The sequence below is a fragment of the Peromyscus eremicus genome, chromosome 7 (genome assembly GCF_949786415.1).
Source record: "Peromyscus eremicus chromosome 7, PerEre_H2_v1, whole genome shotgun sequence".
NCBI lineage: Eukaryota > Metazoa > Chordata > Mammalia > Rodentia > Cricetidae > Peromyscus > Peromyscus eremicus.
Window position 1 is genome coordinate 116,821,987 of NC_081422.1, and position 26,466 is coordinate 116,848,452.

Consider the following 26,466-nt stretch of genomic DNA (forward strand, 5'->3'; position numbering starts at 1 on the left):
AGTTCCTCCCTTTTGAGTGGCCCTCCGAAAGTTTGGAGGCCATGACTGAGTTCTGCCTAAACCAGTGCAAGTACAGTGTTACAGTATGAGGTACAGCAAGGAAAAGAAACCCGCTGTTTTCCGCCTGGGGCAACCAGGAAAACTGCCTTCAAAAGAGGTGACAGATGAATAAGAGTTTGTCAGAAAAGAAGAAAAAGAAGGGGAAAAGTGCAAACAGGAAAAGTGTGTGTGTGTATTTTATAGCGCGTTAGTCCCAGACTTGTATCTTTACTAGTTGAAGACTTTTGAGCCTCCACTCCCAGCATAAGTTTATTCAAAAATTACCAATGTATATGATTTGAATTTCAGTGCATACTACAGAACATATTAAATTGGAGTTAAATAATTTAGTAATTCTTTAACAACCTATTTTCTTGCATACCCTACATTGGAGGCCGTTGCTATCCTTTTAATTTGGTTACTTGGGGAGAATAGTTGGAGGTGTGTGTAAAAAGCTATGAATGCAAGCTGTGCAGTGGTGGACCACACCTTTAATCCCAGCAATCCAGAAGCAGAGGCATTAGGATCTCTGTGAGTTCAAGGCCAGCCTAGTCTACAGAGTGAGTCCCAGGACAGGTTCCAAAGCTACACAGAGAAATCTTGTCTCAAAAACAACAAAAAACTATGAGTGCTAAACATAGATATTTAGTTTGAGTCTAAAAGTTTGAGAAGGGAAGTCACTTGGAGTGATTTCTCTATTTGTACTTTTCCCCTAAAGCTTTGTTTTTAGCTGCAGAATCTCTCACCAGCCAAGGGCTGAGTACTCCAGGACTCTGATTGTTCTCTTTATGTTTCTGTAGGTGACACTTCTGCACTTCCTTTCTTGACTCTGAAAAACAGCTCCTGCAATTTGAATCAGAGACTCATTTTCAGTGTGCCTGCTGTAGCTGGAACTAGCTTCTTTTGGGGATCACAATGACCATGGAAGGCAGGGGAACATTAGGTCTTATCTCCAGGACAGCTGGGTATCAGAAGCAGGAGGGGAGCTTGACTGTGAAGCAGGAACCAGGAAGCCAGACCTGGAGACAGAGCTGCAGCTTCCAGAAGAACTACCCTCCTGTCTGTGAAATCTTCCGACTACACTTCAGGCAGTTATGTTACCACGAGATGTCTGGGCCTCAGGAGGCACTGAGCCGGCTCAGGGAGCTCTGCCACTGGTGGCTGATGCCAGAGGTCCACAGCAAGGAACAGATCCTGGAGCTGCTGGTGCTGGAGCAGTTCCTAAGCATCCTGCCCAGGGAGATCCAGATGTGGGTACAGCTCCGTCACCCTGAAACTGGCGAGGAGGCTGTGGCTGTGGTGGAGGATTTCCAGAGACACCTTAGTGGGTCAGGAAAGGTAAGCAGTCAAGTCTACAAGCTGTTGTAGATGTTCTAGATGCTTCTAGAACTCTTCTCTAGACTTGGACTAGCCTGGAAAGAAGCATCCTTCATTCCCCACACTTTATACTTGTTTGCCTTTAGGATTCCCAAATCTGCACCACTGATAGATGGGAAATAGTTCTGTGCTGCATGCCATAAGCAAAAATATAAATCTAACTGTCTTCGTCACTGTTCTGTTGTGCTGAAGAGACACCAAGACCAAAGCACTCTTATAAAAGCATTCAATCGTGCGCTTGCTTATGGTTTCAGAGATTAGTCCATTATCATGTCAGGGAGCATGGTGGCAGACAGACATATCTGGTGCTGGAGAAGTAGCTAAGAGCTCTACAGTCTGAGTTTGGGGAAGTAGTGGGGAGACTGGGAAACCTCAAAGCCCATCCCCGGTGATATTTTTTTCTAACAAGGACATACCTTCTAATCCTTTTAAATAGTGCCACTCCCCAATGACTAACCATTCAAATCTATGACCTATTCTTATTCAAACTACCATGTTCCACTACCTGGCCCCCATAGGCTTGTAGCCATCTCATATTGCAAAATGCATTCAGTCCAACTTCAAAAGTCGCCATAGTCTATCACAGTCTCAACAATGTTAAAAAGTTGAAAGTCTCTTCTGAGACTCATGGCAATCTCTTAACTATACCACTCCCCTCCCCCCGTAAAATCAAAATCAAAAAGCAGATCATGTACTTCCAAAATATAATGGCACAGGATAGACACTGCAGTTCCAAAAGTGGGGAAAGGGAGCATAGTGAGGAAACACTGGATCAAAGCAAGACCAAAAACCAGGTTCTGTATCTCCATGTCTAGTGTCAAAGCGCTCTTCAGATCTCCACTTCTTTCAGTCTTGTTGACTGCAACACACTTCTTTCTCTGAAATGTCTTGAGGTGGGGCCCTAAAATTGAAATTGCCCTCAGCACTGTCTTTCGTGCTCCTGCTAGGATGGCCCATTAATCCTCACTTAAAGCATCCAACTACTTTTCTAGTCCAGAGTCCCAAAGTCTTCCATATTCCTCCAACAAATAGCATGGTCAAGCCTGTCACAGCAATACCTGAGTCCCTGGTACCAACTTAGACTTAGTCACTGTTCTATTGCTGTGAAGAGACACCATGACCAAGGCAACATATGGATCTATAGGCAGGCGAGACAGAGACAGAGACTGGGCTTGGCATCTTAAAGCCCACTTCCTGTGACACACTTCACCTAATAAGGTGATACCTCCTAATCCTTCTATTTCTTTCAAATGATGCCACTCCCTGGTGACTAAGCATTCAAAGCTATGAGCCTATGGGGTCTATTCTTATTCCAACCACCATACTAGCCAAACTCTGAATCAGGTTAGTATATGTGTGTTTATGTGGAGGAGAGGTGCATGTGCTGCTATGTACATACATATGTGTGTTTATTTGGAGGGGAAGTGCATGTGCAGGTGTGTGTGTGTGTGTGTGTGTGTGTGTGTGTGTGTGTGTATGTAGGCTAGAGAACACCTTCAGGTGTTGTTCCTCAGGTGCTGGTCACCTTAGTTTTTGAGGCAAGATCTCTCTGACCTGGGAATCAGTGGTTAGGCCAGCTTCCTGGCCTATGAGCCTAGGGGTGTGACGGTATATGCCTTTCTGGGGTTGGGATTACAAGCATGTGCTATCATGCCCGACTTTTTTACACTGGTTCTGGGAATCCCAACCTAGGTTGTCATGACTGCACAGAAAACACTGTGTTGACTGAACCATCTCCCCAGTGTAAGTGCAGATAAATGCTCTTTAGTAAAGTAGCTGTGGGTATGGGCAGAAGATATAATTTAATACACTGTAGTAATCTAACTTTGTGATTCACTGGCAGTTAAATCCCGCTAAAGTTCTAGTACTTTACCCAGGACTTGGGCATATGGTTTCCTTCAACCACTACATTGACCACTTATAAGCAATAAACCTCATTAGAGACATCTCCTACTGCTTTCTCTTTCCTGCTTGAACATGGATGTGTATGGCCACCTTGGTTTTTGAGACAGGATTTCTGTGACCTGGAAATCAGTGGTTAGGCTAGGTCTCTTAGGGCTTCCATTGCTGTGAAGAGACACCATGACCATGGCAACTCTTTTTTTTTTTTTTTTTTTTTGAGCTGAGGACCGAACTCAGGGCCTTGTGCTTGCTAGGCAAGCACTCTACCACTGAACTAAATCCCCAACCCAGACAACTCTTATAAAAGAAAATATTTAATTGTAGTGACTCATAATTTCAGAGGTTTAGTTCGTTATCATCATGGTGGAAAGCAAGGCAGCATGCAGGCAGACATGGTGTTAGAGAAGGAGCTGAGGGTTCTTACATCTTGACTCACAGGCAACAGGAAGTGGTCTGAGACACTGGGTGTAGCTTGAACATATATGAGACCTCAAAGCCTGCCTTCATAGTGACATACTTCCTCCACCAAGGCCACACCCACTGCAACAAAGCCACACCTCCTAGTAATGCCACTCCTTTTGAGGGCCATTTTCTTTCAAACTACCACACTAGGTTCCTGGTCTGTGAGCCCTAGGGAGTCTGAAGTAGGCATAAGTAAGTCTAAGTTGGCTATTTAGCTCTATGATTCTTAGAAGGCATGTTTTACAACGTGTCATAATTCTTATACATGATCATATGTATACACATACATAAAAATGGGTTGTTATTGAGCAAAAAAGACAGCTGAAGTTGTCCTCCAGCTTCAGCACACTTGTGCATGTGCACCTGCACACATATGTGCCCACCCACATATAGACACACAAAGGACTATCCAGTGGACAACTTGAAAACCGGTCTTTACTCAGGTTCTCAGGCTTAACAGTATTTACCATCTGGGCTGTCTTGATAGCTTCACATAGTTCTTAAGCAAATGTGTACTCAAAGATCTGGCACAGTGGAACTGGCTATAGAATCTGTTCTTCAAGCTCCTACCAGTAGGGTTAAGAGAGGGATGGCAGAGAAGATTGCAAGCTTTGCTGTTAGCCAGTTGACTTTATTGGTAGTGCTGGAAAGATAGCCTGGTTCTTCATTTCCTTGGCTTTTTTCCTGAATGGGTTATCTTAGAAGTTTGGGTTCTCTACCTTCAAGAATGCACTTTTGAACCCAGTTCTGTTTCCTTATCTCTAGGTTTTACCTCCAGTACAAGAACAGGATATGCATTTAAAGAAGATGATATCTCTGAATGCAATAGAACAATCGCCTACCTCAACCTCCAGTCAGGGCTCAGCCCCTGAATCCCACTTGGATCCTCCTTATGACCCTCATGGACACTTTGGTACTTGTCTTTCCACTTCTGTCCTCAAGTCGTTCTTGCGTCTACCCCCTGGAGTCAGTTTCTTTCATCAGCCCAACTTGTACCCCACTGAAATCCCAGATTACCCTTATAGCTGGCCTCCTTCCTTAGTGGCTGTATCTGACCTTTTTGTCTATTCTCTTATCATACATGTATCAAGTTTTCCTCAAGCATTTCATTGGAAACACCACTGAGGACCAGAGACATGCAATACACTATGATTATTTTTAAGAGTTCTTATCTAGGTGGCAGGGAGTTGGTCATACACATAAACAGAAGCAACCTCATAAGATACATTTGGGTGAAGCTGGGCATGGTGGATCACACCTGTCATTCCAATACTTGGAAAGCTAAGACAAGAGAATTTTTGAGAGTTGAAGGCCAGCCTGGACTACTTAGTAAGTTTTCCGAGCTAGCCTGTGCTTCAGATTAATACCCTGTGTCAAACAAAACCCCCCAAAACCAACTACCACAAACAAAAGATACACATGGATGGTATCTGCCCCCAGTCACAATATTGGCATTGTAAAAGGGGATTATTGGATAAAGTGCATTATGAGGCAGAGTAGGTAGAGAGCACTAGAGGAACTAGCAAGAGATTTAATAGTTAAAAAGTGGAGGACGGAGGTAGGGTCCAATGGTATACGCCTTTAATCCAAGCACTTGTGAGGCAGAAGCAGGAAGATCTCTGAATTTGAAGCCAGTCTGATTTACGTAGCAAGCTCCAGGCCAACCAGGCTACATAGTGAAATCTTGTCTTAAAAAAACAAAATGAAACATGGGGCTGGAGAGATGGCTCAGTAGTTAAGAGCACTAGCTGTTCCTCTAGAGGACTTGGGTTCAATTCCCAGCATCCACATGGCAGCTCACACCTGTCTGTAACTCCAGTCCTAGGGATTCTGACAATCTCACACAGACATACTTGTGGCAAAACACTACTGAACATAAATTATTAAAACAAAACAAAACAACAACAAAAGAAGAAACTGAACTTGCTGTTTCAAGGAACACTGTCCAGCTTGCAGCTATGTGACAGGTCTGAGAGAGCAGTGAGGACTGTATGATTAAAACCATGAAAGTAAGAAGAATCACTGATAGAGGGAGAAGGAACCACAGAGCTGGGCTTCCAGCAGTCCCAGATGACAGGAAACTGGCTAAAGACCTGCTTTTCCAGGTTCAACTTCCAGCACCTACATGGTTGCTCTTCACCAACTATAACTCCAGTTCCATGGGATCCAACACCTGGTCTCCACACCAGGCACACAGATGGTACACAGACAAAACACCCATACACGTAGAATAAATTAGATTTTTTTTTTAAGGCAGGAGGATAAATCAATCTTAGAAGTGGTAAGGAAATTAAGGCAGAGAGAATGTAGTCAGAAGTAGAGCTTCAGACAGGCTGGAGAGAGACCTGAAAGGAACTTCCAGTTCTCAGTTTGACCATATATCACCTGCTGTGCTCTCTGAAGAACATTCCTAGCACACTTAGGATTCCCAGCACGTAGAGGTCTCTGGAAGAAGCTAAGAGTCAGTGTATGTGGAGCTTCCTGGATGCTCACAATTCCCACCTCTTTGGGCACGTAGACCTTACAGAGCTGAGAGCAGGGCTTGACCCACTGAGTTCCCCTTTCACCCCAGGTCCTGCTTTTCTTGAAGTGGGCAATGCCAGGGGCCAGGCTACTGTGGGGAACTCTAGAGCGACTACTGTGCTTAGGATGGTCAGGCCTCAGGTGAGTGTGGCTCTGTTTTTCTTGATTCCATGTCGGGTGGTGGGGCAGTGGGTGGAACTTACCTCTAGACAATCTGAGGAGGCTCCTCTGGTTCTCCTGCCCAATGCTTCCCTTGGAGCTAGGTCCCTGCCCCTGGTGTAATGGGTTCCATTTAGCCCTATTTTGTTCTTTTTTATGTGTCGACCCAGCTCTTTTTCACTACCCTTTTGTACTCTATTACTTCTGTACTCCTGAGAACTCTGCTTTTCTGGCTGAGACTGTTTCTGAACAATAGAAGCTTGTCATTCCAGGAGATTACAGCAAATAAGGACTGTATGCAGAAACCATGGAAAAGCCTGGCACTTAGTCAGAATGCCTTGTACCAGAACATGACAGAGAAAAATGAGCATGGCATGGCTTCACCGGGTAATGTTTCTCATCCCTGGTAACCAGCAGTCTGTCCTCTGTACATCATACTCACTGTATTTTTTTGATTTGATTTGTTTTAACTTTTTACTATGAATATTTGCAAACATAAAGTAGATGTGGATAATGAACTTCCCTACACCCTAACCCAGTTTAACAGTGATCACCATTTTCTTTATTCAATGACTGATCAACAGTAGGGAGCTAACTTGGGTTTTCTTAGAAATAAGTAAGAGTCCCTTAGGTTTTGGAAGTAAAGATCTTTGTGTTTGAGAGATTACAAGAATGGGGACCCAGAACAAAGCAATCCGATTATGAGCTGGGAAAAGGCAGTCTGGGAGATCAGCCATGAAGCATGTGAGTTTTACACCAGTGTCCCCTGTGACTAATGCGCCTGCTCTCGGGGCATTTGCTTTCTGTGATTTCCCTTCCGCTGATGCTCATTCTTAAACCCTGAAACCATAGCTGCTTCTCAGTTCTGCTTCAGTCCTTTCCTGCTCACTGCGACTCTGCCTGGCTCCGTGGACCATCTAGCTTTAGATCTCACTCTGTTTGGGGGGTCAGGATTTCCCTAGAGTGGATTCTGACCAACACAGTGTTTAGTCTCCTCTGTGTTTTGGAAGTCACTGGCCCAGGCTACAACAGATGCTGGTGACAAGCTACAGATAAGGTAGACATGGGTTTTTCTGGCACCTGGCCAGCTCTAATCACCTGTTACCCCTTGGGGGCATGTTCAGGGTTACTTGACCCAAAGTGTAGTTCTGTGAGCTTCCTCTGCAAGGCCTGAGCCCCATCCTGTGATTAGCAAACTCCGGACAGTAGCCAACTTAACAGAGGATGGACATGACAGTTACTAACCTAAATGTTTTAAAGTTTCATTTGCTAATTTCATTTGTGTTGGCCTTGGCCTCATTGCAACATGATTTAAAGGAACCAACATTTTGGTATTTGTTGATAACCATGAATGACTACAGTACCTTTCCCTAGATTTTGCATTTGAATTTCCAAAACTGCAGACCAGTGTTTAACTATTTAATTTCTTTATTATTTTAGAGACAAGACCACAAAGACATGCTTTAATTTATATTTCAAATCACTGATGCTTCTTTTAATTTTTATAGATATATAGAACTAGCTTTGCCCAGACCCCAGCTCTGCTATCCCCTTCAAACACTGTTCTAAACCCACATACTTGTTCCCATTGACATGTATCACATGAGATCAATTTGAACTCTCATCACACTGTCACAATGGAAATTCTCATCAGCTCACTGACACCTTTGCCTTCTTTCTTTCTTGCCAACCTTCCTTCCCTCCTTCAAACAACACGCCCCCCCCACCCTCCACAGGTCTTACTGTGTATCTCTGTCTGGCCTGGAACTCTATGTAGACCAGCCTGACCTTGATCTTACAGAGATCTGCCTTCCTCTACCTCCCAAGAGCTGAGGTTAAAGGCACTACCACACATGGCCCAACGTAGTTTTGGAGACATGTGGAACTGTACAATGTCACAGTGGAGAGGAACCTAATTTAACCATTCACTAAGAAGACGGTATCACAATGATTGGAAAATGATGCAACATTGTGCTACACAATTTAGCTCTTACTTTCCAGTCTTTCTCCTTCTAGGCTGTACTAGCTCAAGCTTCCTGCCTTTACTCCCTATTCTCTATGGACCATTATCCCTCTGTGTTTTAATATTCTTGAAGAAGAAAGGAAACTATTTTCTCTCTGGTTTGAAATATGTTGTCTCATTCCTTAATATGACTTTTTTTTTTTCAGCTAAAAAGCAAAAAAAAAAAAAAGAGTAAAAGTTGTTTTCTTCTTTCTTTTAGCAACACATAAGAACAGGATGGAAAGTTCTACATACACTCCAAAGCATGACATTTCTAAAGGGTCAGGTTCATTTGACACATCCTCAGGGGGACTCTCTGGAGTAGCCTTGGCAGAGCCAGAGTCTGGAGGTGGCTGTGGAGACCGTTTAGCACAGGTGGGAGGAGGCCGTGAGCTGGAAAAGAAAGATAAGAACAACTCCACAAAAGACAGAAGTGAGGAATGCAACGATGTAGAGGAACATCCAGATCTTTCCTCTAGTTCTGTTGAGCATCAGCAAGAAGCAAAGAGACAAAAGTTCTATAAATGTGATGAATGTGACAAAGTTTTCAACCAGAGCTCACTCCTTGGACACCAGAAAATCCACCCTGGAGAGAAACCCTATGAATGTAATGAGTATGGGAAGACCTTCCGACAGACACCTCAGCTAATTGTTCAGCTCAGAACATACACGGAGGAAAAACCTTTTGAATGTAGTGAGTGTGGGAAGACTTATCATCACAGTTCCCGTCTTATTCAACACCAGAGACTCCATGATGGGGAGAAACCTTATAAATGTAATGAATGTGCAAAAGCTTCCACTCAGAATTCCCAGCTCACTGACCACAAGAGAACCCAAACTGGGGTGAAACCTTGTGAGTGCAATAAGTGTGGGGAGGCCTTCATTCGGAGTAAAAGTCTTGTTCAACATCAGGTCCTTCACACTGGTAAGGAGCCCTATGAGTGTAATAATGAATGTGGGAAAACATTCTGTTCCGACAGAAATCTTATTGACCACCAGAGAATCCACACTGGGGAGAAGCCTTATGAGTGTATTGAGTGTGGCAAGGCCTTTAGTCGCAATAAATGTCTTATTCGACACCAGAGTCTCCACACGAGGGAAAAACCATACAAATGCAGTGAATGTGGGAAAGCCTTCAATCAGAACTCTCAGCTCATTGACCATGAACGAATTCACACTGGAGAGAAGCCTTTTGAGTGTAGTGAGTGTGGCAAGAAATTCAGTTTAAGTAAATGCCTTATTCGGCACCAGAGACTTCACACTGGAGAAAAGCCCTATAAATGCATCGAGTGTGGAAAATCCTTCAATCAAAACTCTCACCTCATTATACATCAGAGAATCCATACTGGTGAGAAACCTTATGAATGTAATGAGTGTGGGAAGGTCTTCAGTTACAGTTCTAGCCTTATGGTTCATCGAAGAACCCATACTGGTGAAAAGCCCTATAAATGTAAAGACTGTGGGAAAGCCTTCAGTGACAGTTCACAGCTTATTGTGCACCAGAGAGTTCACACTGGTGAGAAGCCTTATGAATGTATTGAATGTGGGAAAGCCTTTAGTCAGTGTTCCACTTTTAATCACCATCAGCGAACTCACAATGTGGAGAAGCCCTCAAGTCTGCTTCAGACAATACCTTAAGGCATGGTTCCCTGAGATAGGGAACAAAGAATTCTGAGTTAGTATTGTGTATAAAAAAATTTTTTTAGATTTATTTATTTATTATGTATACAATGTTTTGCCTGCATATATTCCTGCAGGTCAGAAGAGGGCACCAGATCTCACTACAGATGGCTGAGAGCCACCATGTGGGTGCTGGGAACTGAACTCAGGACCTCTGGAAGAACAGCCAGTGCTCTTAACCTCTGAGCCATCTCTCCAGCCTTCACATTTGTTTTTTAAAGTTAGTCCAATATATAACTTCTTATCATTTAAGTTCCCTCCCTAGAAATGTTTTCCTTTTACTTGTTAATTTATGTGTATTTGTGTATGATTGTACATGTGAGTGCAGTGCTTGTAGAGGCCAGCAGAGGGCACTGATCCCCTTAGAACTCGTGATGTGATCGTGAGGTAACTGACATGGGTGCTGGGAATTGAATTTGGGTCTTCTGCAAGAATAGTATATATTCTTAACCACTGAGCCATCTCTCCAGCCCCAGGACTTTTTTTTTCCCCCAAATGCTTTCCCTCTTAAACCTCTGTTGATCTGATCTCAAACATGCTTTGAGTTAGTTGCTATATGGTACAACTGTTAAATTCCCTTGTAAGTATTTATATACTTTCATACCAATATGTAGGCTCTTTGTGGGCATATATTTTTCATATATAGATAGTTAATTATATTAATTGCTAAGTAAATAATTTTTAATTAATTAATTTATTTTTCTGTTATCAGCTTAATACACTATAAATTCTTATCCTAATAGTGAAATGTTTCATTGAGGCTTGCCCAGTAATTGAGTAAAACCAAAACTTATTATAAGTCACAGTCATCCTAGTGTCCCCCCGCTATATAGCCTCTCTGGTTCTGTGGGTTGCAGTCTGATTGTTCTTTGCTTTATGTCTAGAATCCACTTATGAGTGAGTATGTACCATGTTTGTCCTTCTGAGTTTGGGTTACCTCACTCAGAATGATATTTTCTAGTTCCATCCATTTGCCTGCAAATTTCATGCTGTCATTGTTTTTCTCTGCTGAGTAGTACTCCATTGTGTATATGTACCACATTTTCTTAATCCATTCTTCAGTTGATGGGCATCTAGGTTGTTTCCAGGTTCTGGCTATTACAAATAGTGCTGCTGCTGCTGCTGCTGCTGCTGCTGCTGCTGCTGCTGCTGCTGCTGCTGCTATGAACATAGTTGAGCATGTATCTTTGTGGTATGATTGAGCATTCCTTGGGTATATGCCCAAGAGTGGTATGGCTGGGTCTTGAGGTAGATTGATTCCCAATTTTCTGAGAAACCACAATACTGATTTCCACAGTGGTTGTACAAGTTTGTGTTCCCACCAACAGTGGAGGAGTGTTCCCTTTGCTCCACATCCTCTCCAACATTGACTGTCATTAGTGTTTTTGATCTTAGCCATTCTGATAGGTGTAAGGTGGTATCTCAGAGTCGTTTTGATTTGCATTTCTCTGATGATTAAGGATGTTGAGCATTTCTTTAAATGTCTTTCAGCCATTTGAGATTCTTCTTTTGAGAATTCTCTGTTTAGCTCTTTAGTCCATTTTTTAATTGGATTGTTCAGTATGTAAATAATTTTTTAAATCTCCCTCAAATAATCCTTAAATTATAGACAAACCCCCGTCTCCCCTCAGCTTTTAAGGTTGGGAGTGCATCTCCAGTATCACATACAATATAGTCATTACTATATCATAGCTACTAGTTTATTGTCCTTAAAAAAATAATTGTGTGTGTGTGTGACAGAGTGAGAAACACAGCAAATTTTTGTTATCTATTCAGTTGTGCAGTCATGTCCACTTAAATGTGCATTGTGCAGTACAAGGATTTGCTAACTCCATTCTGCCTCTTCAGTGAGCAGGTTGAGATAGATCACAGTCAGAAAACTACAAAGGTTTGTCGATGTCCATGGCTGCACTGGGGTCACTGACATACACCACCATGAATTTCTGTGTGTACGCTGGAGATCTGAACTCAGATCCTCTTGCATGTGTGGCAAGTACCTTGCCTGTTGAACTGTCTCTCCAGGCCCGTTGTGCACACATTTCAGGGAAATATTCTGAGGAAAAAGTGGGGAAGTTTTCTATTCTAACATAGAGTTATGGGACCCTCAAGGAATCCATAATGTAGAAAAAGGGTCTTCATCTGGGTGTGGTGGTACATGCCTGTAGATCTAGCACTTGGGAATCTCTCAGAAATAGATCTTTGTAAGTTCAAGGTCAGTTTGGACTACATAGCAAGTTCCAGGCCGGCTGTGTTGAATCACTGTCTTCAAAGGGGAGGAGAGAGCATGAAAAAAACAACTTGATAGAACTTCTACTTTACTTAGGCAATTTTTTTTTTTTGCATCTCCATTTCATGTACATGTGCTCATGGAGGTTACAGGACAATTTGTGGGAGTTGGTTCTCTCCACTAAGTAAATCCCATAGGTCAAAGTCAGAAGTCAGATTGTCTGGCTTGGTAACAAATGCTTTTTTTACCTGCCAAGCCATTTCACTGATCTTCAGTTTAATTTTTATAAACTGTCCCATCCCCATTGCCCCCACTCTCTGTCTCGTGTGTGTGTGTGTGTGTGTGTGTGTGTGTGTGTGTGTTAACGTGTGTGTCACAGTATGTGTGTAGAGATCAAAGAACAGCTTTTTTGTGGAGTTGGTTTCTCCTTCCACCTTTATGTGAGTTCCAGGGATTGAACTCAGTTCACCAAACTTGCTCAGAAAGTACGTTTACCCACTGGGCCATCTTGTTGGCCCCTGTATTAGTTACTTTTCTGTTGCTGTGGTGGTGGTGCATGCCTTTAATCCCAGCACTTGTGAGGCTAAGGCAGGTGGATCTCTCTGAGTTAGAGGCCAGCCTGTTCTACAGAGAGCTAGTTTTTTTTTTTTAATTTTTTTTTTTAATTTACTTATATGTATACAGTGTTCTGTTTGCATGTATCCCTGAAGGCCAGAAGAGGGAGCCAGATCTCATTACAGATGGTTGTGAGCCACCATGTGGTTGGTGGGAATTGAACTCAGGACCTCTGGAAGAACAGCTAGTGCTCTTAACCTTTGAGCCATCTCTCCAGCCCCGAGAGCTAGTTCTATGACAGCCAGAGCTACACAGGGAAACCATGTCTTGAAAAACAAACAAAAAAAAAAAAAGGAAAAGAAAAGAATTAGGCATTGTGGCTCTAGCAAAAAGCTGGATGATTACGTATAAAACACAAAGCAGAAAGAACATGAAATGGGGTGAGGCTATAAATCTCAGTCTCCAGCAAAGCTCTGCCTCTTAAAGGTTCTACAGCCTTCCCAGACAGCACCACCAGCTGGGGACAAAGTGTTCTCAGCTACCACATCCACCACCCAATTTACCTATTCCCTCCCCCCTTGGTTGTTTGAGACAGAGTTTATTAGCTTTGGCTGTCCTGGAACTCACTTTGTAGACAAGGCTGGCCTCAAACTCACAGAGATTCTCCTGCCTCTGCTTTTCTCAGTTTACTTGAAATCAGAATTCAAACATGGGATATAGTTCTGGTGGTCAAACATGATGGTAAAGGGTAGGAGGTATACACTGAACCATTTGCCTGTGGTACATGGAGACAACATACACAGCTATGTTCTGCAACATAGTAAAGAAAGTCATGTAGTTATAATTTACTTTTATATGTATGGATGTTTTGCCTGCATGTATGTCTGTGCACCACATGTGTGCTTGGTGCCTGAAGAGGCCAGAAAAGGACACCAGATCTTCAAGAACAAGAGTAATAGATGGCTATGGGCCACCATGCTTGGGATTGAACCTGAGTCTTCTTGAAGAGCAGCCAGTGCTGTTAACTGCTAAGCCATCTCTCTAGTTTCACATATCATCATCAGCAGCAGCAGCAGCAGCAGCAGCATTATTATTTTATTATTATTTGGTTGTTGTTGGTTTATTTTGGGGGTGTTTGTTTTGTTTTGGGTTTGTTGTTGTTGTTTTGTTTTAATGCTGGGTCTCACTTTTAGCTCTGGCTACCCTGGAACTCACAATATAGACCAGGTTGACCTTGAGCTCACAGAGATCCATCTGCTCCTCCCCCCCACCTCCCAAATGTTGGAATTAAAGGTGTTTGACAACAGCCTGACAGAAATCATGAGATAAATTCTGACCTATGAGGGGCTAGAGAAGTGCCTCAGTGGTTAGGGGCTTGAACTGCCACGGTAAAGGGCCCAAGTTCAGTTCCTAGAACCCACAACAGGTTTCTCATAACCCAACTATCTGTAACTCCAGCTCCAGGAGACCCAGTGCCTTCTTCTGGTCTCCTGAACTCACATTTACTCAACTGCACACAGACATACATAACACATAATTAAAAATAAAATAATATTCTGACCTGCTTTGGGAGATGGCTTTTTCCAAGCTGGTTGTGGTGGATGCATGCATTTAATCCTAGCATTTGGGAGGCAGAGGCAGTCAGATTTCTGTGAGTTCGAGGCCAGCCTACATAGTGAGTTGCAGGACAGCTAGGATTATGTAGAGACCCTGTCTCAAAACCAACCCCCCCCCAAAAAAGTATCATTATCAGAAAGCATGTGTTCATGAAAAGTTCTAATGATTAGGAGTAAATTTTAGATTTATTGTTAATACCCACACAGTGGCTCTATCAAACAAAACATACCATATACCTACCTCTTATATCATGCTCTGTCCTGATAGAGCCATATAGAAGCATTTACTCCATGTGGTAAAGGGTGTTGTTATGATGCCCAATGGCTCCAAAGCATCTTATTGTTTAAGTACTCAATTCATGAAGGAGCATTGTAGATTTATTCTTCATTGGATCAAACCAATCCCCCACTAATAGATGCATAGTGCTACTTTACAGGATGCCCAGCAGAGTGAGGGGCAGATTATCTTTTAAGGCATACAAATGTTTTGCTCTAAAACACAGTAGAAGACAAATTATATAATGGTCCATTCCTTTTTCTGAGTGGTGGGTATTCCTAAAATGATGCCTGATTAGGATTGCCAATTCACTAAAACTACAGTGTTTCTCTCCTTGGTAACCAATTCCATAGACTTAAAAAGTTTTTAGGAATGAGTGAGTGTACAGCTGGCATCACATGATGATAGTAGCCAATAAAGTTCTTTCCCAAATTATTTCTAGTTGCCTTGCCTTCTGTATAGATATTGCATAAGTGAGATGTTCAGTTTCCTAACAGGGTACTATATGGATGATGGATAGAGTTCCAAGGACCAGCAGTCACTCAAGGATTGGGTAAAAAGGTCAGTTGACAGAGTAACACCAGGACAAAATATATTTACCCTAGGCTGAATAAAGTGTGGACCATAGCTGAATGGGATGCATTTGGACCATGGGACACATTTATATGTATCCAGCCAAGAGACTGAATGCATTATTGATATGGATTATGCTCATTGTTAATAATAAAGCTGATTGGCCAATGACTGGGCAGGAATAGATTGAGCACAAGACTAGGGGAATTCTGGGAAGAGGAAAGGCGGAGTCTGGCAGCCACCAGCCAGCCACCAAGGAAGCAAGATGTATTAGAACACAGGTAAAGTTATGAGACACATGGTAAAACATAGATAAGAAATATAGGTTAATTTAAACATAAGAGCTAGCTAATAATAAGCCTGAGCCATTGGCCAAAAATTTATAAGTAATATTAAGCCTCCGAGTCAATTATTTGGGAAGTGGCTGCTGGGTATTTGGGAGTTGCTGGCAAGACAAAAATTTCTGCCTATACATTATTCTATTTCTAGTTTTAGAGATTGGAAAATGCTATATTCCTCCTTGAGGGTGTACATTCTGCACCTTTAGAGCAGAGGATGCCAGAACTATTGCAGTGACTGCACACCTGTGGCAGCCGTGGAACGTCTAGAGCATATTCTGATACCAGGAAGAAGTCACAGTGAAACTTTTCCAGTCAGCATTAAGTTGCCTCAGCAATGAATAAAAGCAAAGCCAAACCAAACCAATGCTGCCCAATTTTTAACCAGGCAGCCGCACAATGAGTGTCCTCAAGTTGTGTAGCCATTTCCTCTGAATTGATTTGTTTCCACCTAGAGGAAGTAGGAAAGCTACTGATACAAGGGAAGTTAAACTCATAAGGCTCAGGAAGTAAACAAAACTTAAAGTATTTCTGGAGAGGTAGATAGCAGTTATAAGCCTTTGCAGGGGATCAAAATTAGGTTCATAGCACCATGTTGAGAGGTTTACAACCACCTGTAACTCCAGAGATCTGATGCCCTCTTTGGGCCTCCATGGGCACCAACATGCGTGTGTGTGTGTGTGTGTGTGTGTGTGTGTGTGTGTGTGAGAGAGAGAGAGAGAGAGAGAGAGAGAGAGAGAGAGAGATTTTTTAATCTTACAGGGCTTAGGAAGATCCTGAAACCTAGAAAATTCATAACACCCCTCCCCAAGTTTATAAAAATCCTAAGAATAGGTGGGAGGAGGGAATGGGAGGAGAGGAGGGAGGGGAAACTGCAGTCGTGATGTAAAATTAATGATTAAAGAATTGCTAGAGAAAAGAGACTCTCTGAGCAGTCACGATGCAAGTAGTGCAGAACTCTAGGGATCAATATTTGTGAACACACACCCATGTTAAAACGTGGGTTCCAGTGACGAAGCTGCCCTTGAGTGGTCCAAGTTCCTGTAAGGAGTCTCATGTATGTTTCTGTAATTCTTTGGTCTGTTGGTGGTATCCTATATGGAGGGAAGAGAAATTGTTTACATCTCCCCTGGAAAATTACATAACACAACTGGCACAAGAACAGGGATCCAAAGGAAAAAAGATGTAAGTTTTTAATAGATGAGCCTCTGCAAGACATTCCAGACTTGAGCAACAGTGACCAATGTATTCATTATTCATTAGTATTCATTATTATTCACTAGTAAATCACTCTGGTCATTCCTTCAAAATATGTGTAGTCCCCATTCTTACCAGCTACTACGCCTGTAGTCGCCGTCATCATTTACTATTGCATAAACTGTAATACCTTCTTAATAAGTCTGTGTTTGTCCTTGACCCTCTCTTAGCCTGTTCAGTACTAACTTTAAAAGTCAAAGAGCTGAGCATTTACACAAGGTTATTTTAGAATACCCCCAGACAGAGCAAAGAAGTCACAGAATTTATAGGAACAGGTTTCTTGGCTCATTTAATATCTCATGGGCAACAGATATTGGAACATGTGACAGAAAACAAACAAAAGAAAGCTCATGTCTGTCTTTGGTCCCAAGTTCCTAACAGGTAGCTTCCTGCACTATTTAGGGCAGGTCCTTACCACAGCCTCCTTACCTGTCCCACTAATTCCTGACTCAAGACTTTTACTCCTAATGTTCCATCAGGAACACATTTCTCCCAGATATCTACATGTTTTCATCGCTTCCTAAATATGCTTCGTCTATGCAAACAGCCTCCCACATCCTCCACTTTTGATTCACTAGCTAGTAGCTACTGGGTATTTCTTTTCGCCTCCTTTTACTTGGACACAGCATACGGGACAAGGGATCTCATTTTCTTTACTACTGTATGTTCAGTTCTTAGATCAGCGACAGAGCAGTCACCTACCAATACATATTTTTACATGCTGCAATAAAAAGTAGCTGATCTTGGCTGTGAGGCTGGGGTTGTCTTTGGAAGAGGACTTTTATTACTTTTGAGAGCCTCAGTATTAGGCAGAGGCCTCCCAGACCAGGTAACTGGTTTCTGTTCCCGCTAACTGAGGCCTTGCCCAGGTTCCACAGGATCGCTTGTCATTGGTTGAACTCTCCAAGTCCGTCCTGTCATCCAATAATAGTGATGTCTGGAGGCCAGGGCACCTGCGGATCAGCTCTGGGGCACAGAGATGCCGAGACCTCCGGATGCCTAGAAGGGCCTAAGGGACGGAGGGGCGGGTCGGCTGGACGATTCAGCCCGGGGTACTGAGATGCGGAGACCTCCCAGTGCCTAGAAGGGCCGCAGGCGCAAGGAAGGGGAGCAAATCACAGCTGCAGTTCGCCGGCTTTGTTCCGAGGACTGTGTGTGGTTCGGTGAGGGCTCTGCGGCAGCCATCTGAACACCGGGCTCCAAGAGCGAGGTGCATGCTGCCTCCCTAGATCCCGGGGGTGCCTGCCTTTGTCCAGCATCTCCTCTGCATGTTGGAAGAGTGACGGGACCCGCCAAGGCTATCCGGGTTCAGGTCGCTCCAGGCTCTCCCAGGACTACCTAACCACGGAGTGTTTGGCTGCCTTCGCCAGTCCAAACCCAGCTGTGTCACCAGTGAGGACACTGGTGTCGGGAGAAGTGGGTAAGCTTGCTCAAGAATATTCATTCATTTATGTTTGCACCCAACAAACACCATCCATCGCTTACGAGTTTGCTGGGCTGCGGGGGATATAGTGTGTACAAGGCAGATAGTCTGAAAGGGAGGATATGGAGCAAGCTTAGAGGCTGACCCTGCCCTGCGCATCAAAAGGGAAACAGCATATTATTCTGAGGCCTAACAAAATTAAGAAATGAATAATCAGGAAAACATATAGCATCCATTTAAGGTTTCATGTTTAATATTTATTATTGTTATTATTACTATTGTTATCATTTGAGATAGGGTCTCACTATATAACCCTGGCTGACTTGAAACTTGCTCTGTTGTCCAGGTTGGCCTTGAACTCACACAGATCCGCCTGCCTCTGCTTCTCAAGTGCTGGGATTAAAAGCATATGTGGCCACCATGCCCAGCTACTAGTCTTTTTTCTTTTTTAAATTAATATTATTATTGTGTAATGTGTGTGTGTAGGTGCCAACACTCATGTCACAGCCTAGTGTGAGGATCAGAGGACGTCTCTCCTTCCACTGTGGGAAGTGATTCAACTAAGGTCATATTTAGGTATGTGGACTAAGGTCACCTGCTAAGCCAAGGTATCACCCCTCTACTAGTCAGTCTCTCTTCTTAAATTATTTTGTTAGGGGTGTGTGTGTGTGCGTGTGCGCGCGAGCACATGTAGAAGTTAGAGGACAACTTTGTGGAGAATTTCAGACTAGCTCGGCAGGCACTTTCACACTCTGAGCCGTCTCACCAGCCTATACGCTTGTCTCTCTCTCAGATCTGTTTGTGTGTATATGATGTGGGGGTGGTGTATGTAAGTGCAGGTGCCTACAAAGTCTAGAGGAAGGTTGGAGTTCAGGTAGTTGTGAGCCACCTGATGTGAACTCGGGTCTTCTGGAAGAACAGTATGAACTCTTAACCACGGAGCTATCTCTGCAGGCCTCGGCCCTAGTCTCCTTAAAGACACTTAACAGCCAATTTACTAGCCCTTCTTCCATCTGGCGCAAACTTTAGACATCGGGGAATTCTCAGTTGGAGTGCATTTTGCAAGTAAAGAATATGGAGAGTCTTGGGTATCCACAGAACAGGTGAAAAGGAGTAGATTTGATGTTTTAGAATAAGGATTTCTTTCAGACATAGAAGGCTTGATCCTCATTTCTTCATCTTTCAAATGAGGATGATGATGCTGTTGTTCAGTTCTACAGGCCAGGAAGTTAACAAAAGATGGGACACTACCTCGAGTGAACACTTGGAGTTGAGGTCTCAGAGAACTCTTTCATTGTATCTGTGTACAGTGATTCAGAGCCTGTCAAGAACTTCTGCACTTAACCCGAGGAGGAGGCAATCAGGCAGAATTTCTGCTGGGCAGATCCTTTGGAGTGAAGCTACTGTGCACGATGATGAGGGTGAGTTACTCTCTTTTCTCCCAAATAAGCCATAGCCAGTCAGTCTGTGCCGTTAGTCTGGGGACAGGAATCTTGCCTATCAGAGAAAATGGGGATCAGGATGGAAAGGAGTCCTTTCCTTTCTCCTCCCTTCAATTCTTCCCCCTTCATTTTTTTTCTGTTTTGAGATAAAGCCTCAGATACCCCAGGCCACCCTCAAAGTTGCTATGTAGCCAAGACTGGCCTTGAACTCTGATCCTCCTGTCTCCACCCCCCCAAGTGCTGGGATTATATACTTACACCACTATGTCTAGCAGACAGGGAGACTTTTTTGAGGATATTATCAGGTAAGAGAAAACACAGAAACGAGAGGGGGAAACCTCTGGACCTTGAGGGATAGAGTTTGGGTGATGGGAAAGAATGATATGAAGGAACTCAGACTTGGGTGCCATGGGACTTAGATTTGAATCCTAGTGCTCCGTGAGGTCCAGTTTCCCTATCTGTCCATTTGGATATAAGTCTCAGAGCTAGATGTGGTAGTCCCACCACATGAAATGTGGAGCAGTTTCCAGGATTCAAGATTACTGTGAGTTCGAGGTCATCCTCGGCTACCTAGTAAGACCCTGTCTGAAAACACAAATATAAGCAGAAAACGTCTGGTATGCTTGTGTGTCCCTTCCCGCTCCCAGCATCCTGACAGTCTGTGAGCAGTGTGACTGGTCAGTTTCTTAGGGGATGTGGATGGTTATGCTGAGATATGGTTGTTAGTACACAAATACATTGTCATATTTATTTAGAATATGGAGTCTTTTAAAAATTATTGCCGCCTGGCATGGTGGTGCATGCTTTTAATCCCACTACTTGGGAGGCTGTGGTGATATTTTATTTGTATGTTAATAATAAAGTTTGCCTGGAGATCAGAGGAAATAGCAAGTCATTTTAAATAAACACAAAAGTCAGGCAGTGGTAGCACATGCCTTTAATCCGATCACTTGGCAGGCAGGGTCTGTATGTGTTCAAGGCCATACTAGGGAATGGAGCAAAGCGTGATGACACCTGCCTTTAATCCCAGTACCAACCATAGAGACCTGGAGGTCTGTACAGACAGGCAGTGAGAAGGAAGTGAGGTAGCTGGGCTAAGAGACAATGAGAGGGCAGAACAGCAAGGCAATAAAGGTGCAGGTAGACAGGAAGTAACACACTTTGGAAGCTGCAGCGTGGTGAGGTAAGGTTAGCTGGTGGCTTTTCCTATTTCCCTGATCTAAGGCTTTCACTCCTATATTTGGCTCCGTGTTTTTTATTTAATAAGACCGCTTAGAAATTCATCTACAGGAGGCAGAGATAGGCAGACCTCTGTGAGTTCCAGGCTAGTCTGGTCTACTTAGGTTTTAGGACAGCCGGAACTACATAACAGTGAGGCCTTGTATATATGTGTAATTTTATGTATTTGAGTGTTCACTTGCATGTACATCTGTGCGCCATGTGCATGCCTGGTGCCCATAAAGGCCAAAAGAGGGTGTCTGAGCCCCTAGAACTGGAGTTATGGATGGTTGTGATCTGTCATGTGGGTGCTGGGAATTGAACCCAGGTCCTCTGGAAGAGCAGTCAGTGCACTTAACTGCTGATCCATTTCTCCAACTTGTAGAATATGGAGTCTTAAAAGAATGATCAGGTAGAAGGATGAAGGTTGCGATGTGCAGTGGACTCACCTTGCACCTCTCTAAGTGCACTTATATTAGCTAAAATCATGACCATGTTCAACTCAGCCCTGAAGATAACATTTCCTAAGCTCTCTAGTGTATGTCACTCACAGGCAAGTGTAATGAACCCTGTTCTCTAGGGCCGTAGAGCTTCAAGTGTGCATGTGGGAGAAGAGGAAAATGCACACACCAGCAGTTGTATTGCAAGGTGACCTATCATTTATATTTCACTTTTGTTATTTTTTTGAAGCACAAAAAGTTTTATGTAGTCATATGTCTTTTTTTTTTTTTTTTTTTTTTTTCCTGTTATGATGTCAGCCTTTGTCACAGTAAGGCCTCTGTCTCTGAGGTCAGGTAGACCCTTGATTTTTTGGTTTGTTTTCAGTTTAAACATTTCTTTCATCTGTTTCTTGAGTTTTTAATTAATAAATTAATTAATTTTTAAAATGTTTATTATTCCTAACCACACTGTAGTTAATGATCAACAGCCTTATGACCATTGCTCAAAGGCACCAAACAAGTAGATGACTGGTGAGTCAAAGGATTATAGCATCCTGGGGAAAAGCCTAGCCTTTTCACATTTTTCAATGCTTGCCTGAGCTTGTGCTCTGGGGACTTTTTGTCCGGATAGCCTTAGTGCCCTACTGACCCCACAGCCTTGTCTTTCTCTCCTCTGGCTTCTCCAGTCCTATCTTCAGAATGCCTAGGAATTCTAAGACATCTTGAGGCAACTTCCCATCCAATCAAGCACAGGGTAGCAGTAGTTAGATTTCCTTCTGGTCAAATCCTCAAAGTAGCTCTATAGTCCAACTTTTATTAATTACAGGATGTAGGGTGCAAGATCATATCTTCTGTTTGTTTAACTATTCAACAGTCAGTCTGAAAGGGAGCACAGTGAGAGGAAATTTGAGGTGTGCTAAGGTTACCTACATGTGCAGAGTTTTGTGTCTCAGTCCCTCTTGATGGTGCAGTTCCCTACTCTCTTTACCATCGTTGGGACTGTACAGTTATACCGTGCACGGTCCTGGCAGAGGTGCGGTTATTCTTACAACCTTTCCCTCAATTTAGCCTTTCAAGTTTATACAGTAGATTTCATTTTCAGAATGATTAACATGCTGAAAAACAGATAGCCGAAATGAGCACAAAAAGCTGACTCCAGCTCATATAAGCCCTGCAAGCAATGGTGTGTATGACTCAGCATCAGCATCAGAAGGATGGTGTGACCCAGGCAGCTTAAATACAGAGATGTGGGCTGGGGCCTGGTGCCCAGACCTCGAGAAAAAGATGAATAAAACCTTAGTCGTACCCTAAAACCATCTTGGTTGCTATTCTGTAATTCTGAGTGTTGGCTATCGCATCACTGTTACTACGTTACTAAGTTCAGCAAGAGCAGCTAACTGAACCAAGGGACCTTTCCGTATACTTTTTCTCAGGACCAGACTCTGCTTGACCCTGCCTTGCAGTTATTTTGCTCCTATTTAGAGAGTTGAGCGAGAAGAAAGTAGAGTGGATTTTATACTGTTCGTTGCATGTTCTGAAACTAGACCTGCTGTGTTCTTCTTCACCGTCTTTAACTTTTATTGCCTTTTGCCTAACTTCACTTTTCTCATCATTTTGAACAGTTCTCTGCCTTTGAACACTTGCCCTTCTACACGAGACCCCGTGATCTACTACATCTTGTCTTTGTTGAATAATTCTTACCCTGTTGCTGACAAACTGGGACCTGTACACTTTCTCTTTCTCCTGTCGGATGGTGAAATAAACTGAGGAGGTATTGATTCTAAAGCGTCATTCCTGAAAAATCAGAATCACATTTTACCCTGGGGAATTCCACATAGTGCTGCCAAGGAAGTAAAAGAATTAAAAGGAAAAGATGAGACTGGAAGAGCTACTGGAATGCCCCCAGCGTGACAAGATGAGGAGAAAGACGAGAAAGCTCAAACGCAAGGCATTTGAAGATAGTAAATCACCCACAGAAGGGAGTGACCAAGAACATGAAGATGGTAGTAGTCAGTGCTGTGACTCTCCAACACACAAGAGAGGTCATGGTGCAAAGAGACCGTATGTGTGTACTGAGTGTGGAAAAGCCTTTAGTCAGAGTGCCAACCTCACTGTGCATGAGCGAATCCACACAGGAGAGAAGCCTTATAAGTGTAAGGAGTGTGGGAAAGCCTTCAGTCATAGCTCCAACCTCGTGGTCCATCGGAGAATTCACACAGGCCTGAAGCCGTACACGTGTAGCGAGTGTGGGAAGTGTTTCGGTGGTAAGTCACATCTCATCCGGCACCAGGGAAGCCACAGCGGAGAGAAAACATACGTATGTAAGGAGTGTGGGAAAGCCTTTAGTCGGAGTTCAGGACTTATTTCTCATCACAGAGTTCACACTGGCGAGAAGCCCTACACTTGTATTGAGTGTGGGAAAACATTTAGCAGGAGTTCAAACCTTACTCAACATCAGAGAATGCACAGAGGAAAAAAGATTTACAAATGTAAAGAGTGTGGGAAAACATGTGGTTCTAATACAAAGATTATGGACCATCAGAGAATTCACAGTGGAGAGAAGCCCTATGAGTGTGATGAGTGTGGAAAAGCATTCATCTTGAAGAAGGCTCTTAATGAACACCAGAGACTTCATCGTAGAGAGAAACCTTATAAATGTAATGAGTGTGGGAAAGCTTTTACTTCTAACCGAAACCTTATTGATCATCAGAGAGTTCACACTGGAGAGAAGCCTTATAAATGTAATGAATGTGGGAAAACCTTCAGACAGACTTCTCAAGTTATTCTACATTTGAGAACCCATACTAAAGAGAAACCCTATAAATGCAGTGAGTGTGGGAAAGCCTATCGTTATAGCTCACAGCTTATTCAACATCAAAGAAAACATAACGAAGAGAAAGAAACCTTATTGTTTGTGGGCCAGGTGTGATGGCACATGCCTTTCATCCCAGCATTTAGGAGGCAGAGACAGGGAGATCTCTGTGAGTTCTAGAACAGCTAAGGCCACACAGTGAGACCCCTGTCTTAGAAAAAAAGGAAAATTGGCTCTAAGGCTAATTGCTACTTTTCTGAAAATTAGATTTTTAGTAACATTAAATTTAATTCTGCTTCTAAGAATCCATACAGGGAAAATAATAAGTGCTAAAGTTTAACAAAAGGGATATTCGTGCCAGCATTATACATAACTGAAAGGGAGAAAAAAACGACCATAGATTATTTCATGTGCGGGATGAAACAAATGATACATCTATTCAGAGTATGCCTCTGAAGCCAGTCTGTTTTTAAAGAATTTTTAATGTGTGCCATGGGGGAAATTTTGAAGAAAATGGAAAATGAAAGAATAAAATATCCAGATAAAATATTTCAGGTTTTTCAAGACAGGGTTTTTCTGTGTAGCTTTGGCGCCTGTACTGGAACTCACTCTGTAGCCGAGGCTGGCCTGGAACTCACAGAGATCCGCCTGGCTCTGCCTCCCAAGTGCTGGGATTAAAGGCGTGCGCCACCACCGCCGCCCTCAGATAAAATATTTATGCCTAGGAAAAACAGGGAAAGTGAAAGAGGGCCAAACCTAAATTTCAGCAGTGGTTATCTCTGTTAATAAGTTGTAGGTGATTTCTATTTTCTCCTGTGTACTTTGCTAGACTTTCTAGATTTTTTTACAATTAGAGTGTTACTTTCTAAGAAAACAGTATATTTTAAATATAATGAGTACGTTCTCATTTTTATTCAGTGGTGGTAAGAAAAGTACCTATTATGTAGTCTTAAAAAGCTTTCACCCTAATACTGGCACTCCACTTCTTACTAGTAAAACCAGTGCTGCCTTTTGTTCTTCGTAGTTTTAAGGTAAGTTGACTCTATAATCACTGTTAGGTTAAAAGAACACAGCAAAGGACATTAGTTCACCTTCTTTTCCCGCATAGTAGAGTAATCATCCATGATGGACAGCTACCCCGAGCTCCATCCTTCCAGCAAATATCTAGACAATTAGGAAAAAAATTTTCTTTTAATGGACTGGAGAAATTGTAGGCTCAAAAAATAGGAAGTGGAGAATTTTGCCTTCATCGTGTTATTTGGAGCTGAGTGGGTGAAATACAGTTAGGTTGAGAGACCTATGTCCTGATCCACTTGCTGAGTACCAGCTTAACTACTTTGGACACATGACTTCACTGCTCAGATTTCTGATTTACCTCAAAGGATTGCTGTGAGGATTAAGTGAGATGATGCCAGTGATGTATGCCAGGACTGGTACATGGCAGAAACAGAGCTCCAGTGAAGGTTAGTGGAGTCATATTTCTAAACACTCCCAAAAGAAAATAACTTAAGAGATATTTATTATTTAGCATATTTTTGGGTGTAATTAACAAGATTCCAAGTAATAATAACTTTCATCTTTAAAATGTAGTTGTTTCTGAAGAGGTCATCTAGAATTAAGCAGCTCATCCTTTGTTTTTGTAACTCAGCAGTTGGTCAGATTTGCAAAAACTCCATACGTTCTTCATCAAATTGCTTTTATTGTTCATTATCTCATGGTTGCAAGCCAATGGCCACTTGCAGTCTTCACACAGCTTCCCCCAAGATAGGACTGGAGGAAAGGAGCAGAACATGCTTCTATAGTTTATTACTATTGAAAAAAATGTTTCCCCAAAGTGGGGGCCGAATGCTGATTAATTAATTAATGTGACAAATTTGACTGGATTCCCAACCCCTGGGGAATTGAACCTAGGGCCTCACATACTAGCCAAGCACTGTACCACTCATTTGTAACACCCTGATCTTGATGGCAAGCTTTCAGGAAGGTATTAGCCTATCTTTAGTCACTATCAAAAATTTTCATTCCTTAGTTCAAAATCTACCTAACTATATTTAGAATCTCCCATTACTAATTCCTCCTGTATTACAATAAATTCCTTAAGTCGATACTGTTTGTCTCATGACCTGTGTCCTTTCAGAAGTTAC

At 42.8% G+C, this 26,466-nt stretch overlaps 2 protein-coding genes across 5 annotated transcripts in view; both read left to right on the plus strand.

Moving 5' to 3' along the window:
• LOC131915576 (zinc finger protein 852-like) overlaps window positions 1-10,833 on the plus strand; it is a 32,540-nt gene extending 21,707 nt beyond the window's left edge. For 2 of the 3 annotated variants that reach the window (XM_059268981.1, XM_059268983.1), the window contains exons 2-4: window positions 840-1,377; window positions 4,546-4,693; window positions 8,685-10,833. In XM_059268981.1, the coding sequence (XP_059124964.1) occupies window positions 955-1,377; window positions 4,546-4,693; window positions 8,685-10,102 (1,989 nt within the window). In that variant the 5' untranslated portion in view covers window positions 840-954 and the 3' untranslated portion in view covers window positions 10,103-10,833. Of the gene's footprint in view, window positions 1-401; window positions 1,378-4,545; window positions 4,694-8,684 lie in introns of those variants that run through there. The other variant, XM_059268982.1, reaches the window with a different exon arrangement.
• Window positions 10,834-18,036: 7,203 nt separating this feature from the next.
• Window positions 18,037-26,427, plus strand: Znf660 (zinc finger protein 660). Of its 2 annotated transcripts, XM_059268988.1 has the most exons (4): window positions 18,037-18,407; window positions 18,897-18,986; window positions 19,721-19,831; window positions 23,133-26,427. In XM_059268988.1, the coding sequence occupies exon 4, from the start codon at window positions 23,384-23,386 to the stop codon at window positions 24,437-24,439; it is 1,056 nt and encodes a 351-aa protein (XP_059124971.1). In that variant the 5' UTR covers window positions 18,037-18,407; window positions 18,897-18,986; window positions 19,721-19,831; window positions 23,133-23,383; the 3' UTR covers window positions 24,440-26,427. The 2 variants fall into 2 exon arrangements, with proteins under 2 accessions (XP_059124971.1, XP_059124973.1); XM_059268990.1 differs by lacking the exon at window positions 18,897-18,986.
• The last annotated feature ends 39 nt before the right edge of the window (window positions 26,428-26,466 follow it).